The 16,262-nt window shown below is 48.1% G+C and overlaps 1 protein-coding gene across 2 annotated transcripts in view; it reads left to right on the plus strand.

Annotated features, from left to right (window-relative positions):
• The window catches only part of bahcc1b (BAH domain and coiled-coil containing 1b), a 64,970-nt gene that overhangs the window by 33,392 nt on the left and 15,316 nt on the right, over positions 1 to 16,262 (plus strand). For both annotated transcript variants that reach the window (XM_071462247.1, XM_071462246.1), the window contains exons 4-14: positions 2,054 to 2,164; positions 2,484 to 4,532; positions 5,043 to 5,154; positions 5,731 to 5,924; positions 6,444 to 6,584; positions 7,831 to 8,030; positions 8,592 to 8,976; positions 9,929 to 10,867; positions 13,888 to 14,054; positions 14,797 to 14,933; positions 15,222 to 15,326. In XM_071462247.1, coding sequence (XP_071318348.1) covers positions 2,054 to 2,164; positions 2,484 to 4,532; positions 5,043 to 5,154; positions 5,731 to 5,924; positions 6,444 to 6,584; positions 7,831 to 8,030; positions 8,592 to 8,976; positions 9,929 to 10,867; positions 13,888 to 14,054; positions 14,797 to 14,933; positions 15,222 to 15,326 — 4,540 coding nt within the window. The remainder of the gene's footprint in view (positions 1 to 2,053; positions 2,165 to 2,483; positions 4,533 to 5,042; positions 5,155 to 5,730; positions 5,925 to 6,443; positions 6,585 to 7,830; positions 8,031 to 8,591; positions 8,977 to 9,928; positions 10,868 to 13,887; positions 14,055 to 14,796; positions 14,934 to 15,221; positions 15,327 to 16,262) is intronic.

Genomic DNA, 16,262 nt, shown 5'->3' on the forward strand with positions numbered 1-16,262 from the left:
GAGAGCAAGAATGTGTGTGTGTGTGTGTGTGTGTGTGTGGAGGGAGAATGTGTGTGCCTATCAGACAGATTTTGTGTCTGTGTGGCTCAGCTTTGATGTCTGAACACACACGTACACGTGGGCGCGCACGCTCACACGCACTAACACGCGCCCACACACACTACAAATGATTGTTTTTAAGAATTAAAGCCAGGGAGCTCCAGTAGGCGGTCTGCCAGCTGGCCACGGTCCAGAGAGTGGAGCGTAGCCAGCACAGAGAGAAGAAACCTGGCTAATACACACACACACACACAGACACACACACACACCGCAGACACACACACTCACATAGTCACAGATGAGACATATTCACGAAGAAATGCACAGTCGTTTGAAAAACAGCACATATTCTTTTTCACGCACAAGAAACCACGTCTTTCTCTTTCTCTCTCTCTCTCTCACACACACACACACACACACACACACACACACACCTCTCCTCTCACTCGCCCGCTCTGCCTCTTCCACACCTGTCCTTGTTTTTTGTCTCCTCTCTCATGTGCTCTCGCTCCTCTCCTTACCTCCCTTTCCTCTGTCCTCTCATCTCTGAAATCTCAAAGCTCTTCACTTCCCTTTCACTTCCTCCTTCATCTTCCATCCCCCCTCATACACACACACACACACACACAAACACACAAACTCTGCAACACGCACACACACACACACACACACACACACACTCCCCTCTCCCCTCTTCATACGCCTCACAGCAGCACCAGATTGGGGGCTTTTCATATTGACAGCCCTGTTCCTCTGGTGTCTCCTTTACTTTTTCTCTCCACTGTATATTCAATCACTAACCTCCTCTATCCTTCCTTTCCTCCTTTCTTTTATTTCTCTCCCCCATTTTTTTCTTGTCATCATGTCCCTCTGCTGTCTTTGTTCCTCTCTTCTTCTGTCTCACCCCCCCCCCCTCCTGAGTTTTATCACTCATCATTACCCAGGGGATTGGCTTTAGATGGCTGATAGAGCCTTTTGGCTAATTGTCGCCATTTAGATTCACTGGTTGTTAACCAGTCAGAGTAATCACACACACTCATACACACACACACGCACACCCACGCATTTATGCATTTACATTGCTGCATGAACACGCAGACACACCGAGTCCCACACACACACACACACACACACATGCTGGGAGCAGTGAGGGGGTGTTGGTGGTTTTGCAGTGCGACTGTGGAATGCGTAGGATGAGTTTTTATGGAGTGCTGTTTACTTTGGCCACCACCGTTAAACTTTTAACGGCTGCCAATTAACGGGCCGGCAAGGACACTCTGTGGGGCATGAAACCAGCTGCTGGGGAACACACACACTTACACACAGACACACACAATCCAAGCCTTTTGGCCCCATAATGTGCGCTTGTGTACTGAGCTTATGTGTATGTGCATGGGCCTGTGGTGATTTTGCATTTTTTTTTTTTCATCCCAATACTACCCACTCTCCACCACCATGACATCCCTGTGCACATACACACCCACACTGACCCTCACCCATCCCTACACCCTTCTGGCCCCCGTCAACATAACCACCAAGAGCTCCTCTATCCCACGATGCAGTTCAACGTCCTTGAAGACGAGGAACAGAGTGGAACGACCGTTTACCTCCCAGTGACCTCCTGGGAGGGCTGTGTGTGTGTGTGTTTTAAGTTGGGGTTGTGTGTGTGTGTGTGTGTGATTCTGCATACTATTTGTCTTGGGTTTGGGAAAAATGTGTTTTGTAGAAGAGCAAATTCCATCCAGTTAAACGCTGCAAACACTTGGCAGTAGCTGTCGGCTGTGGTTTTTGTCACCACTTTGTCCACTGTAAATAATGTCAACTCCTGTGGCATGTTTGTGCATAAGTGCATTTATGGTGAAAGTAAGACTAACCGGCCATATTTGTTCTGTGTTCTCCAAAATGGCCCCATCTCATGATAGATTGTAGAGATAAACTGTTTGTTTAGAGGGCTGCTGAATGTCAACGTTGCGGAGAAACATCAATTCTTTTTCGCTCTCCCTCCCTCTGACAGGGTACCCCAGCTATTCAGGAAGTCTTGCCTCTCCTTTCCTCCCCATGAGTCCCCTGGATCACCATAGCAACGGTCTCTACGGACAGCACCGCTTCTATGAAACTCAAAAAGGTAGGTGTTGCCATGTGTGTGTGTGTGTGTGTGTGTGTGTGGATGTAACAGAGTGAAAAAATAGCTTTATATATGCTTCCTTAAAATGCTTCATCAGCAGTCACCACAGGAGTAAGAACTGGTGACTTGGAGGTTTTTCAAGCTGGCAGTTTTTCATTTCTTTTTCTCCAGATATCTCTGCAGAAACACATTTTAATGGAATAATTTTAATAAAACTTTGTGAAAAGTAGTGTTTCTTTGCTGCTAACATTCAAATTTCTCTAGATTTCTACAAACCTTTTCCTTTAATGACTTATTTCAAGTGGTCTCTTCTTCCTAGATCACTTCTACCTGAGAGGCCTTCCTCCTCAGCCCCCTCTCCTCTCCACCAATCACAGCCTTCCCCCATTGTCCAGAACTGCCCCAGGCCACCCACTTGGTTCTTGCAGCCGGGAGATGGACAATGGGGGAGGAGGCGGGAAGAGCACCAAGGATGTGGGTGAGAAAGGGGTGTCATCTGTGTCAAAGGACAAGGAGCGATCGAGCAGCAAGGAGCGGCACCAGGAGAGCAAAGACAAACAGCCTCAGCTTCACCACCACCATCCTCATCAGATGAACCCTGCCACCACTCCGTCCAGTTACCACCACCAAGCTTACTCCCACCCTCACCATGCCCTCCTTCCTCACCTCACACCCCAGGGCAGGGAGGAGGACCACAGACATTCGATGGAGCGACACAAGGAGTACAGAGACAGTGACTCGAGCAGTCAGGGGACAAAGCATATGACTGCCTGCAAACTGTCCGGTGGTTCAGGCACAGAGACTGGCTCTGGAGGAAAAGGGGGGGCACTGAGCAGCTGCAGTGGTGGTGGGGTGGCCAGACCTCCATCTGGAGGCGGCAGGCGGTGCTCCAAGGATGGACCCATAAATGGGGAGATGAGGATCACTGAATCCTCAACTTCCTCCTCTGAATGTATGAGACGAGGGACGGCCGCAGCAACAGCCATGTTGGCACCTCCAACCCCCCACTCTGTGGCCTCCTACTCGATGCCTCCTCCTCCCCCTCCGCCACCTCCGCCTCATGCCTTGCACATGGGCTCCACAGTCACAGGAGGGTGGATACACCATGCACATCACCATCCTCATCCTGAGTTTTACTGTTCGCCCGGCCCTCTTACACTGACGCCCTCCAAAGATCCCGCATCCACGCCTGGAGGGTCTGGCAGGGAGGCGAAAGTCATTGGCCCAACTTATGTGCCCTCAGTTGGGCCACTGGGAGACCTGGCAGCCCCTGACTGTCGTGGAGCAGGAGGAGGTGGAAGAAAGGGAGACGATAAGAGTGGAGACGGATCGTATGAAAGTCCCTCTCATCACCGACTCAGCAGTTGTCAGAAGAAGGAAAAATCGCAGCCACACCAGCAGCAGCTTGGATATGGCAAAGCTGACAAACCTCCGGACTGGAGCCACCAGACGCAGAACTTCCACAAGCCCAGTTCCAACATGAGCTCTCAGCCCGAGCTGCGGTCCTGCAGCCTGGACAGACCCTCATCCTTCAGAGATGTGGAGGTTGTGGACGATGTTTACCGGCCCTCACTCCCACCAGATGCCCAGGGAACACACCCTGCTGCTGGACAGGGCACATCCAAGAATGGCGCCGATAGCAGCACTCCTCCCTTCAGGGACTATTCTCACTCAAGTCCTCATCCTGATGGGAGGGTGGCATCAGGGGCTCAGAGGGAGGGGCAGAAGGTTGCAAGGATAAGGCACCAGCAGCACAGCAGCCATGGAGCAAGTCCAGAAGAGAGGGGAAGAGATGGAGGTCAGACAGCACCTTCCTGGGGCGTTCGAGGGGCTCACCAAGAGGACCAGCGAAAAGGCTCCCATCATGCATCAGTTGGCAATGATGAAATAAGAGGGCTCAGCAACAGAGCTCCCAATAGTGACCACAACCAGCCCCATTCTCAACCACCTCCACCTCTATCCCGCTCCGCGTCGCACACCACTGAGGGTGAGGGCAGTGCCATGAAGAACCTAATGAACTACAGCTCCCAGCAGCCACTGCTGCTGCCACAGCGGAGCCCCTTTGGGGGTCTGGGCTGCCTCAAGCAGGGTGAGAGAGAGAGATCAGAGAAGGGGGACAGAGGAGGAGGGGCTAAGAGCAACACTTCCCAGCAAGACCCCCCCAAACAGTCGCTCCCTCCTCGCCGTGGATCCACTAACGAGGGAGAGAGGGGTGACAGAGGTGGGAAGGAGGCGGGAGACACAGGAGAAGGGGAGGTGCGGCAGCCTCCGGTTGGTATTGCCGTTGCGGTAGCTCGGCCACCTCACCGTTCCCCAGACAACACCCCTGGACACAGCAGACAGGGCAGGGTGCTGCCCAGCATGAAAGGTCAGACATCATTTATCCTCCTTGCACTGAAAGTCAATTACTGCTATTTCTGTCCTATAGACGGCGTTATGGTTAAAATCCACAATTAGACATTTGAGAGCAGCTATTGGTATTGCACAGTATCTTACATTTCATGGTCCTTTTTGACATTTACTTGGGACTCAGCTTCTCTCTTGACTCACTGTTCTACATGTTCAGGGAGAAATTCGTTGTACAGAGGCAGAGATGCTGATTTCTGCATGAGCAGTGTTCGTCAAAGCACTTTTAGGAATGGCATAACTTTAGTCATAGAAATATATGAGTCACATCGAGGGTCAGTAGGAAAGCAAGAAAAGTACAATTTCTGGCATGCAATGAACATCGCAGTGTGACATTATGTATGCAAGTATCTGTGGGTTAGACTTTCACTTTACAGGAACAGAAAAACAGAAGTAGTTTCAGGAGTAGTCCGATGATATTTTTGATTGGTGAATGATAGTAACCGTCAGCACTGTTGTGCTTGTGATACAGGGGTTTCACGTCCTGTGTATCCTCTTGGCCGGGAGGCAGAGGAGAGGAAGAGGATGACCGAGGAGCAGATCAGCCTTCATCACCTGGACAGAGACAGAGAAATAATCATCAGGTGCACTTAAATTCACAAACACAAGCGCATACGAACACACGGTCGTAGTCTCACGGTCATGCACAGGGTCGCATCTATTCATTTTTGCTCTCATCTGATAAGCTGCAGTTCCTTCATTCTCTGGGCTTCTCTCTCCCAGTCTGAGGCTCTGCTTCTCTTTTCTTTCATCCCCTCACTCCATTTACTCTTCTCACTCTTTGATGTGGTATTTCTGTACCCCTTTACTCTCTCTCTCTCTCTCTCTTCCCCTCTCTCTCTCTTTCTCTGAGATGAGATGTGGTGCATTAATGTTACGGGGACTAATATGAATATGTCTCTGAAGTATCAGGCTCTTATTATGTAGTCATATTAAGGGAAGAAAACATATAATGAGAACTCATAGACCAGGCACAAGATGATGGCTGTTCCTGTTGCTGTCACATTTCATTTTCTCGATGATTATAATGGTAGCGGTGGTAATGAAGATGACAAGGATGAAGATAATGATCATAATGATAGTGATGGTGATGATGATGATGACAATAAGAGGGATAATCATGATAATGACAAAGTTCACCCCGCCTACTGCCACAACAGGGAAAACAAGGATCGAGTGGAGTTCGCCAGGATCCACCCTTCCAGTAGTTGCCACGGTGACCTGACCTCTCACCTCCTGGTTCCCGGAGGAGCGAACCAGTTAGGGGCGGACCCTGCTGCACATGCTCACCCGGCTCACCACCACTGGATGCAGAGGACCGGAAGTCCCTCCCTCTGGATGGGGCATTCATACAGTGAGTAAAGTCAACAGAGAGCGCTTGTTTCCTACATGTGTATGTGTTTCACTGCATGAGCTCGATCTTCAGTCAATATGTTTTAGTAAAGATCAAGGTTTTTTTTTCAGGCTGTCTCATTTAGATCATGTGTCAGTCAGTGCGGGAGCTTCGTTGGCTTTTGTATTGATGATTGTTTTCATTATTTTGTGTTTTTTTTTTCTTTTATTTCTTGGTAACATTTTCTTGAGAAAGTGTATATAACATTAAATATAAAAACTTGGGCCTGCTGCATAACAGTTGCTTTAAACCCATGAGCAACAGAGCGTAGCAAAATAAATCAAAGGTCAAAACAGGTTGGTTTTTTTTTTTTTAAACAAGGCATAAAGCCATTTTTATTACAACCCCACATTATCCTTACTCATGTTTGTTCAGTGTGTGCCTGGTTTTACCCACTGAGCAGCGCACCATTATCTTTTTGGAGTAGGAAAATAAGTATTTAAATGTTGCTCTCATTTGTCTGTGTTATCTTTGTCCCAGGTCTAAGCCACGTGGGAATGAGCCCTGGCTTCCCACCAGGTCTGCCCAGCCCTCTGCAGCCCGTCTTGGGGTCGCTCACCCAAGACCCGAACTCCCCACTGGTGGTTCTCCCCACAGAACCTGGGCCTCACCATCATCTTGGTACGCTAAGCGTCCTTTTACAGCAACAGCACACACACACACACAAGAGACAACCAGCAGAGCCTATATTCATTGCTGTCTACCCGTACTTACTGCCCCCCACCTCCCACCTCCCTCCTTCTCTCCATTTGTACCATCAGTGGCTGCCATTTCTCTCCCAGAGTTTTAGTATCATTGACTAATCATAATATAATGCTCAACTAAGTCCCTCTGTCAGTGGGGCCATGTTTTATAGCTTTGTTAATGGGAGCAGCTATTCCATTGCCCCCTCTGCATGTGCCCAGCATTATGCAAACCATTTTAACTGGCATTCATCTCTCTTGTGGTGGCGCACTGGTGTGTTTGGACTGGACTTTGTGTGAGTGTGTGTGCGTGTGTGTGTGTGTGCGTGGGGAGCATGTAAAGTTAGTCATGTTCATGTCTGGAACAACATGAGGCATTGCTCAATGCTAAGGGTTGTGTTGTACATGTTCGCCATTGCTAAAAAAGAGAAAAGACCGTGTGTCTTTGTGTATGTGTATGCGTGTGTGTGTGTGTGTGTGTGTGTGTGTGTGTGTGTGTGTATATGTGTATGTGTATGTGTGTGTGAGTGTGTCAATGCTGCTTTGCAAACAGGCTGTGAAATTTAATTATCTCCCGCCTCCCTTGCCTCGCTTCGTGGGAGTTCCTGCAGAGAGGGGAAGTGCATCCACTGAACCCTTCCCCTGGGAAACATTAGCCCACTCAGGCTAATCTCACAGAACAAAGGTTCCCAGCGACAAGGCATCCAAGGAGGGATGTGTGTGTGTGTGTGTGTGTGTGTGTGTGTATGGGTGTGAGTGTATGTACATGTGTGTTTCTGAATTCACACTGTATGTGCCTAGGGTGGGGCTTTGAAGAAAATGTGCATTTCCCTGCAAGGAAAAACACCACCATAAGAAATAGAAAGACGGATTCTCTTCTTCTGTCCATGGCCGACACACAGCTCACAGCTGTTACAGCTATCGTTAAGAGCCAGTCCCACATATTCAAATGGGCACTTTCAGAGCTGAATGACACAGTTTCTCTTTATGATTTTCCTACAATTTGATTCAACCATGAAATATTTCTATGCTGATTAGTCTACTGCTTATTAATTTAAAAGGTTAATGATGTGAGTTAGCCAATAGGAATGTCTCTCTTTCTTACTTTTTTGCATCAATTTTCTATTTATTCAGGAAAAGCTGATCAACCTCACTTATCTTTTTCTAACTGTTTCCTCTTTCAGATGTTCTGGAGCAGTCAGGTCTGTGGCCTCCTGTGTATGGAGGCCGGGGCCCCCCTCCTCACCTGCAGCATCATCCCGTCTACTCCCGCTCCTCATTCCTACGGCAACAGGAGCTGTACGCCCTCCATCAGCAGCACCAGCAGCAGCAGCAGCAGCAGCAGCGAGCCATAGAGCACATGCAGCGCCACTCCATAGGACAGGTACTAATATAACACGAGAGAGACGATACATTTTAGAGTAAAACTTGTGAAACGCTGTTGGCATATTAATGTGCAACTGTGGGCAAGTGAGAATAAGGAAGTGTGATAATCCTGTGAACTTGTGCAGAAGTCTTCCTCCTTTGAGTAGTTAGGAGTCGAGTAGAGCCCTGCTAATCATTTGGTTGTAGATCTCTCAGCTCCGATACCCTGATTTCTCAACACCGACAGAAAAACATATGCAAAATCACACAGCGATATTTATTTAAGCCAATGACTTCCTCTTTCTGTTGGCAAAATGTTTCATTGACAAAGAGGTGTTGGTGTGGCGCCTTCCCACTCTCCCATTGCCAGATCATTTGGCAATCAAACTGTGTGGCCAACCCTCTTTTTCGTGGCTTTTATGTCTGAAGATTTTTCTTTATCTCTCCGGCAGTGGTGCTGATTTGTGCCCATGTTAAGTATCACCTGTCCTGTTTGTTTTAAATAACCTGCTGCATCATTTGCTTGAGATATAATTGCCTGGGGAGATGTAGTCCTGACTCTGCCTTTCTTTTTTCACAGAGAAAACATGAGGAGCATGCTATCACTATAGAAGACTCCCCTCATGAATCTTCAACATCCCGAACTCCCCCTTCCTCTTCCTCCTCTTCCTCCACCAACTCTTCTCATGCAGCCAAACCCTTCTCTCACACTCCTCCTCCACCGAAGACACCCACGCCATCTCCAGGGATGTGTCCCACCAGCCGCCAGTCACCCTGCTACCATTCCCCGTCCAGGCGCCCGCACCCGCCGAACCCTCTGACCCCCGTGCCAAGCCCGGCTGCGGCGGCGCCCCGCTCCCCAGCGCTCAGCCCTGCTCCTTCACACCCTTCTAAAGGGCTGGAGAGGGGCAGTGACAGAGGAGAGGGGCAGCCACCTCAGGACTACCCACAGTCCTTAGAGCCAGGTGAATGAGATGTCTGGACGAAGTCATAACAAACATTTAAAGCCAGAAAACAGGACAGAGAGTGAGAGACAGAGCGAAAACACAGAAATAGAGAGATACTGTGTGAGAGAAAAAGAGAGGGAGGGAGACGGAGGGTGCTGCTGCAGAAATGTGGCCTTCTTTGAAGCGATTTTGCAGAAAATTGTTTCTGCAAAATCGCAGAAATTGATTTTGCAGAAATAGTTTGAAGCATGACTGATCCCTTGTTCTGTCTGTCCTTGAGCTTGTGTGTGTGTGTGCGTGTGTGTGTGTGTGTGTGTGTGTGTGTGTGTGTGTTTCTGTTCAAGCTAAAGAGGGACAATGGACAGGTCAGCCATTAAGGTCAGAGAAAGCATATGGGCACTCAGTGTGTGTGTGTGTGTGTGTGTGTGTGTGTGTGTGCGCGCGCTTACATGTGTGTCAGAAGAGGAAGGTCAATGAAATCTTCAGATAGACCCTCCTTATCCTTCAGGGGTCCTTGAGAAGTACAGGCGGAAGGATACCCATTCATCTGGCTGCGCAGTCAGGGGGCGGAGGGATACCATCAATAATAAGAATGCAGGGGTGACAGGGCCAGTGCTGCAATCACAGGAAAACAGCAGGGTGTCATCAATATCCCACATAGATCTATACACTCACTCACAGTCCTACACACTCACACACATACAGTATACAATATACACAACTTTATGCATACACACATGCACACACACACACACACACACACACACTCCCTGTGTTTTCAGTGTATTATTCCAACTGTGATCGCTGGCTTCATTCTGCCTGAACAGAATGACCATAAATTTAAAAAGCAAAAGATAAATGTCACTGCAGACAGGATATTTTTCCTATTTTCTGTAGGTGCTTGAAAATAAATAGTTTACATTGTTTACATTGTACATATTAAACCAATGCTCTCTCCTCTTTCTACCAGACTTGCCACCTGTTTACACCTACCCTCCAATCACCATGGGTTACAAAGCTGGGCCTTCGCCTGCTGAAGCCAGACTGGCTGAACAAGCCATGGTGGAAGCAGAGCCAGCAGAACCTGACTCAAAGTCCCTCCCACATCCATGCCACATCCAATCTCTCACAGAAGACGATGAGAGGAGGGAGGAAGACGATGGAGGAGACTGTGAAGTGGTGGAATCTCAGAGTGGAGTTGCAGAGGAAGAGAAGGAGGAAAGGAGGGCGGAAGTGAAGGGATGCTCTGTCTCCGAGCCCGAGAGCAAGATTTCTGGATTGCCGCCATGCCCTTCCCCAGCTTCAGTCCCAGATCCAGCCTGCCCGGTCACAGCCACAGGCAAAACCCTAAAAGTAGAGCTCTCTCTGGGTTGTCCAGGCCAGAAGGCCAGCCTGGAGGAGCCCCAGCTATCCAAAGAGCAGGAGGATGAGAGGGAACTTGGAAAAGAGGACATGGAGGAGGATGAGGGAGAGAAAATGGAGCCTGACCCAACAGAATGTACTGTCTCTGTGCCTGTGGAGCCTGAAGAGGAGGAGAAGGAGGAGGAGGATCGGGACAAAGATGGAGAGAATATAGAGGTGGTTGAGGATGAGGAGGAAGAGGAAGAGGAGGATCCAGGCAAGGACCTGGTGGAAGTAACGCGTAGCTCTCCTGCTCTTTCCCCGACCTCTGACCCCGTCCTCCCTCCTTCAGCAAGCACAGCAGCTCAGCTCCAAGGAGCCTACATGTGGAGCCTGGAGCTCCTGATTGCTGCGGCTCTGTGCGCCACCAGAGATGCCTTGTACCCACCTGTACCTGCTGTCCCGGCCCCAAGCCCCCCACCCCACCACGGGATGGAGATACTGGGAGAGCTGGCTGAGCTGGAGATCCAGCAGAGGAGCAGGGAGAGCAAAGAGAAAGTCACTGAAGGTGAGGAGAAATTAATTTTCCCATTTCCAACCACTTAAAACCACTGACAGTTTACAAAATACATCCGCAATGAAAAATGATGTTGTAGAAATGACCCCAGTATTTACATGTACCCAGTGTACAGTTGATATTGTCGTGTTACAACAAACAGGACTGAACTGCTCGTGAAAATCAGATCAAGGAAAAATTAAAAAAAAAAGGAGTTACCCTACTTCTTCTTCTTGTGCGCACAAACACACACACTTCCACTGAACTAAAAAAAGGGTCTGGGAGACGTGTGCAACCCAGATGTGGAGCCTATCAACTCACACACACAGACACACAAATTTCCCACCAACTGTCCTGCTTCCTTCCTCAGCTCGGACTCTCTGTTCTTTTCTATAGACCATATTTCTCCCACTGGGGTGGGTGTATGCGTGTGTTTGTTTGGGGCGGGCAAGGGGGGGGACACAGATATGGACAAACAAGCTGAGCCTCAGACACAAGCCAGGATGGACACACACACACACACACACACACACACACACACACACACACACACACACACACACACACTCTGCCCAGTGTGTCCCCCAGGCTCTGGCGTCTTGCTTTGCTAATTAGACCCTTTCCTTTAAAACACTTCTCCTGTAAGCGCTCCTATTTTCCTCTCGTCCCTCCGAGAGAAAGTGTTTTTATTTATGCCAGCATCTGTGTGAGTATGTTTGCCTGTATTTGTGTGTGTGCGTGCACGCTGGTGTGTGTGTGTGTGTGTAAGCTGTTAAGTAATCCCAGATGAATCCCTGCTCTCCTCCATCAGAGTCTATGTGTCTCTCCACCAGGCTGCCTGCTCCCTGCCTCCTCCTCCTCCTCCTCCTCCCTCTTTGTTATTTTTTTTCCCCCTCACTCGCTTCTTCTTCTTCTTTTTTTTTTTATTATTATTAAACCAATGTAATCTTGTGTGTAAATCCTGCCTCTGCAAGCCTTGTTGACGGAATTAATAAGTGTAAAAATCATAAGTCGCTCCGCAGCTGTCTGTGCATGTGTGTGCGCGTGATGCGGAGCGTGTGAGTTTGCATTTGTTTATGTGTGCGTGCACGTGCTTCGTATGTGTAATAGGTGTGAAATCAATAAGTCCTGTCGTGGCGTGGAAAACGTTCTCCAAATTGCAACACATTTATTTAAAAACCCGCTCCGGCCTTGCTGTGTGGAATGTTATTAATACCACTGATGGCGTTTTTGTCATCGTGAATGTGTTTGGGAGATGAAACTGATCCCAGACAGATGCATTTATGCCGCTCCTTGACGCGGAAGGATATCTCAGCTGTTCACTGGAGATCGCAATTACAGATTAAGGAATCAAGAGATACTTTCCCCTGCAGTATAAATTAACACTATTACCTCTTTTTACACATAGACAGAGGAGCCATTTGTGTCACAGTTGCCTTTTTTCCTTCACATTTTCTTTATATTGAAATTTCAGCTCAATAAACTTCCTTAATGATGACTGGGCCCATATCAGCTGTAATAGTTTTTAATTTTCCTCCACTGTTTTTGTTTTCCCCCTTGAAATCCCACGTGCTGCCTCTTATTACACCCTTCATCCTCTTCAGAAACACAGTATGGTGTTATCACCATGCAGAGTTGTGTGTGTGTGTGTGTGTGTCAGTGAGTGTGGTATACCATGAAGAAGCTATCTATTGATTGTGGCCATCCTCCAGGATGCTAAACTAGGTGTGGTGATGTCAGCGGTGATGTCATCCTGACAGGGTAATCGGAGCGTGCCATTGGCTCTGAGGTCTGACAGATGAGATGGCACTGACCTCTGCGAGCTGGGACAGGACAAAGCCGCATCTCTCACCCAGCCTCCTTCCCGCTCTCCTCTGTCGCTCTCTGAGGAGTTACCTGTCGTTCTCACATCCGTTTGTTCTTTCGTTCACACTCTTGTTTTTTTTCTCTTTTTCTTTCGTGGCTTCACAGATGAAGACTCCATCCTTCCTGCCCTCTTCCCTCTCTGCTCTCTGTTTACCGCATTTCGTCTCCCACACACACACACAGGTTTTAATAATGTCAGATGTCAGTGAATACGCCTTGCAGCTCCAGTGCACAGGGTGTGAGTGATCCATTGAAACCTCTCCTCTCTTCTCTCCTCTCCTCTTCTCTCCTCTCTTCTCATCCCCTCTCCTCTCTTCTCCTCTCCTCTCCTCTCCTCTCTTCTCCTCTGCTCTCCTCTCTTCTCGTCCCCTCTCCTCTCTTCTCATCCCCTCTCCTCTCCTCTCCTCTCTTCTCCTCTGCTCTCCTCTCTTCTCCTCTCATCTCCTCTCTTCTCCTTTCCTCTCCTCTCTTCTCATCTCCTCTCCTCTCCCCTCCCCTCGTCTCCTCTCCTCTCCTCTCCTCGAAGGGGAAATTGGATTCTGTCCATGTCCATAATGAGGAGATGTAGGAGAATAAATAGATAGCTCAATAAACACTTTGCCTCTTATTGCTTCTCCTCCCCTTTACTCCCCATCCCCTCCCCCCCTCATCTCTCTGCGTTGCACTCCTCCTCCTCCCTCCTGTCCGTTGTTCTCCTTCGCTCCAGTTCTCCCTCACACACACTCACGCTCATGTCTGCGCAGCTCCGTGAATGTTGTAGGAGAATGTGTGTATTCAGAATGAGTGTGATTTATTTGCAAATGTTTGTGTGTGTTTATGTTTATGTGTGTGTGTGTGTGTTTGGACTGTCTCATGAATATTCTGTTTCATCTGCTGGTGCTGTGACAATGACAGAGTTAATGACAGTGACAGATGTAGAGATCGTTCTCCAGCACTCCCCCTCATGTGTGCATGTGTGTGTGTTTGTGTTGTTTGTGTACGATTAGGCACGAACACCAGTATACATCAAATAAACTACCCAGCTAATATCATAAATATCGCCACTTTTCAAGACATGGTTTCATCGCTCCAGAGATAAATCCACTCAGCGCGCAACATGCTTTATAACAGTGTCAGCCGCTCCGTGATGCACCAATCTGAAACCACAACAATCCATCTCCGTGCAGGTGAGGACATGCTGACCTTTGACCTCCACAGTCTGGCGACGCTGGCGGCCGCCCGTGCCCTGGAGATGGGGGGAGGGGCTGTAGACGTCGGGGTGGACCAGCAGTGTCCAATCAGGAAAAGGCTCAACCTGCGCAGGAAGTGTAGCTGGACGCCTCGCCACGAGCCGGTGAGGGTTTGCCAAATGTGTATTTTGTTTATGCATGCAAACATAAATCATTCAGGCTGAAAATGTGGAGACATGCTGGACAATGGACACACACCTCATTTGTTTTTTTAACTAAGCTAGAAAAAAAAAACATGATACAGCAAGGATGTTGTCTGACATTTATAAACATTTACAGTTTTTACAGTTTAGGGTTTTATCTGACACTTATTCAAAGTAACTGATGAAGACATTGGCACAAATCACCATTTGTTTAGCCTCAGTGATGCAAGTATGGACCTCAAACTCAACCGTTTCTCATGGAAACACTGTGGCCAACATCACTGTGTGCTAAGTAATACTGGACAAATGGAATTAGGTTCTAAGTGACCGAATAAAATTTGTAGCTTTCAAGTTAAATGAGACATAATCTTATTTTTATGTGATTGAATCCAACACTTTTGTGATGAAACTTCTCAGAAAAATCAGATTTTTATCAGCAAAGAAAAAAGTTCCTACATATCATCATGTTTGCAAATATTTTAACATGGAGTGCTGGTCCAGTCTCCCAGAAACCCTTGCCTTTAAGGGCAGATGCTGTTGGTTGCTCTATAAATCAAACCTGTGAGAACTCGAACGTCTAATCAACAAGCTGCACAAACAGAAGCTGATTACTTCAAATGTCCAAAGACTGTTGAACTCAGGTTGTTTTCAGCATTTAAATTCCTCTGTTTTCTGTGTGTGTGTGTGTGTGTGTGTGTGTCAGGTATGCCCAGTGAAGGGCTCCATGGAGACGATGGGAGGGGAGGAGCTGGCCATGCGTGTCCAGCTGGCTGAGCTACAGCGCCGCTACAAAGAGAAACAGAGAGAACTGGCCAAGCTACAGAGGAAACACGACCACCAGTGAGTGGAGAGAACACACACACACACACACACACACACACACACACACACACACACTTTTTTGTCTAGATTGAATCATACATTCCAACATTCGCAGTTCTGCTGTCGTGTTGCATCCTCCTGATTTATCAGGACTTGCTGCCTGCTCATACCTAATGCGGTTTGACCTGTAGCCGATACAAGTTTCCTCCTGATTTCTCTTGCTGTCCTGACTGCATCTTTGATCTCTCTCTCCCTCCATCTTCCTCCCCCTCCTCCTCCTCCTCCTTCTTGTCTTCCTCTCTGCAGGAAAGAGGAGACGTCTCGTAGTCCTGCCCGCCGGGGGCCCGGCCGCCCCCGCAAGCGCAAGTCCACCCCTGGCCCAGCTGCTGCAGAGACTTCCAAAAGACTCAGGTCAGTCCTCTGATATTGCGTCAGTATAATCAGTGTGATTGGCAAGCCTCGCTCATTCATCCTGATTTGTGTTTGTGTTTTTAGTGAAAGGCACGGTTGATTTTCAAGAAGTTCTTCTTCAGCTGAATTGATTCGAATGCTCTATAGCTGATGATTTGCTTGATTGGGCACTGGAAGGAGCAGCTCACACACACATGCACGCACACACACATACACACACACACACACAGTGGGTTATGTGAAGGAAGCTGTAAGCTGGGTGTGATTTTAAATGAGAGAATGTAATGGAGATGAGGCCTTCATTAATCATCATTAATCACTTTTAATCATATTTATCACTTGCATTGATTATGTCCTGATTCAGTGTGAACCTCCAGCATACATTAATACAGCTGGACAAAGTCGTGATGTACAGTTATTACAGTGATAAACGACTCAACACCACCCCCACTGGCTGCAACACTCCACGCATTACTTAACACCTTACACATGCACACTTTCATGGCTGACACACATTCCTGCAGATATGCCCGAGCTGGAGACACACACACTCTCACACACAGTCAGTATTCAGCGCTCATCTTGATAAATGTGTTTTCTCATGCTGCCCCACCTCTGTTAGCGTGTGCACCCCTCGCCTTGATAAAATGATTAGTGAAACTCAAGGTTTGTCACGGTTACTATGATTAGAAAGCGCTAATGAAAATTACAATGAAAGGCTTTAGTCATACATGCTGGTGCACCACACACACACACACACACACACACACACACACACACACACAACTTGTTTAATTAGTAGAGATGGACGCTACGTGCCTGAGCAGCGTTTCTGTTGTTATTAACGAGCGTTGTATCGTCTGTTTGTACTTACATCCTCTCCTGAGAGTTGCGGGGTGAAACGACACGGTGCGACTCAACCAATGACTCCTCCTG

Source organism: Trachinotus anak, unplaced genomic scaffold, assembly GCF_046630095.1.
Source record: "Trachinotus anak isolate AG129_WGS33_773 ecotype Australia unplaced genomic scaffold, CSIRO_AGI_Tana_v1 ptg000025l, whole genome shotgun sequence".
Taxonomy (NCBI): Eukaryota; Metazoa; Chordata; class Actinopteri; order Carangiformes; family Carangidae; genus Trachinotus; species Trachinotus anak.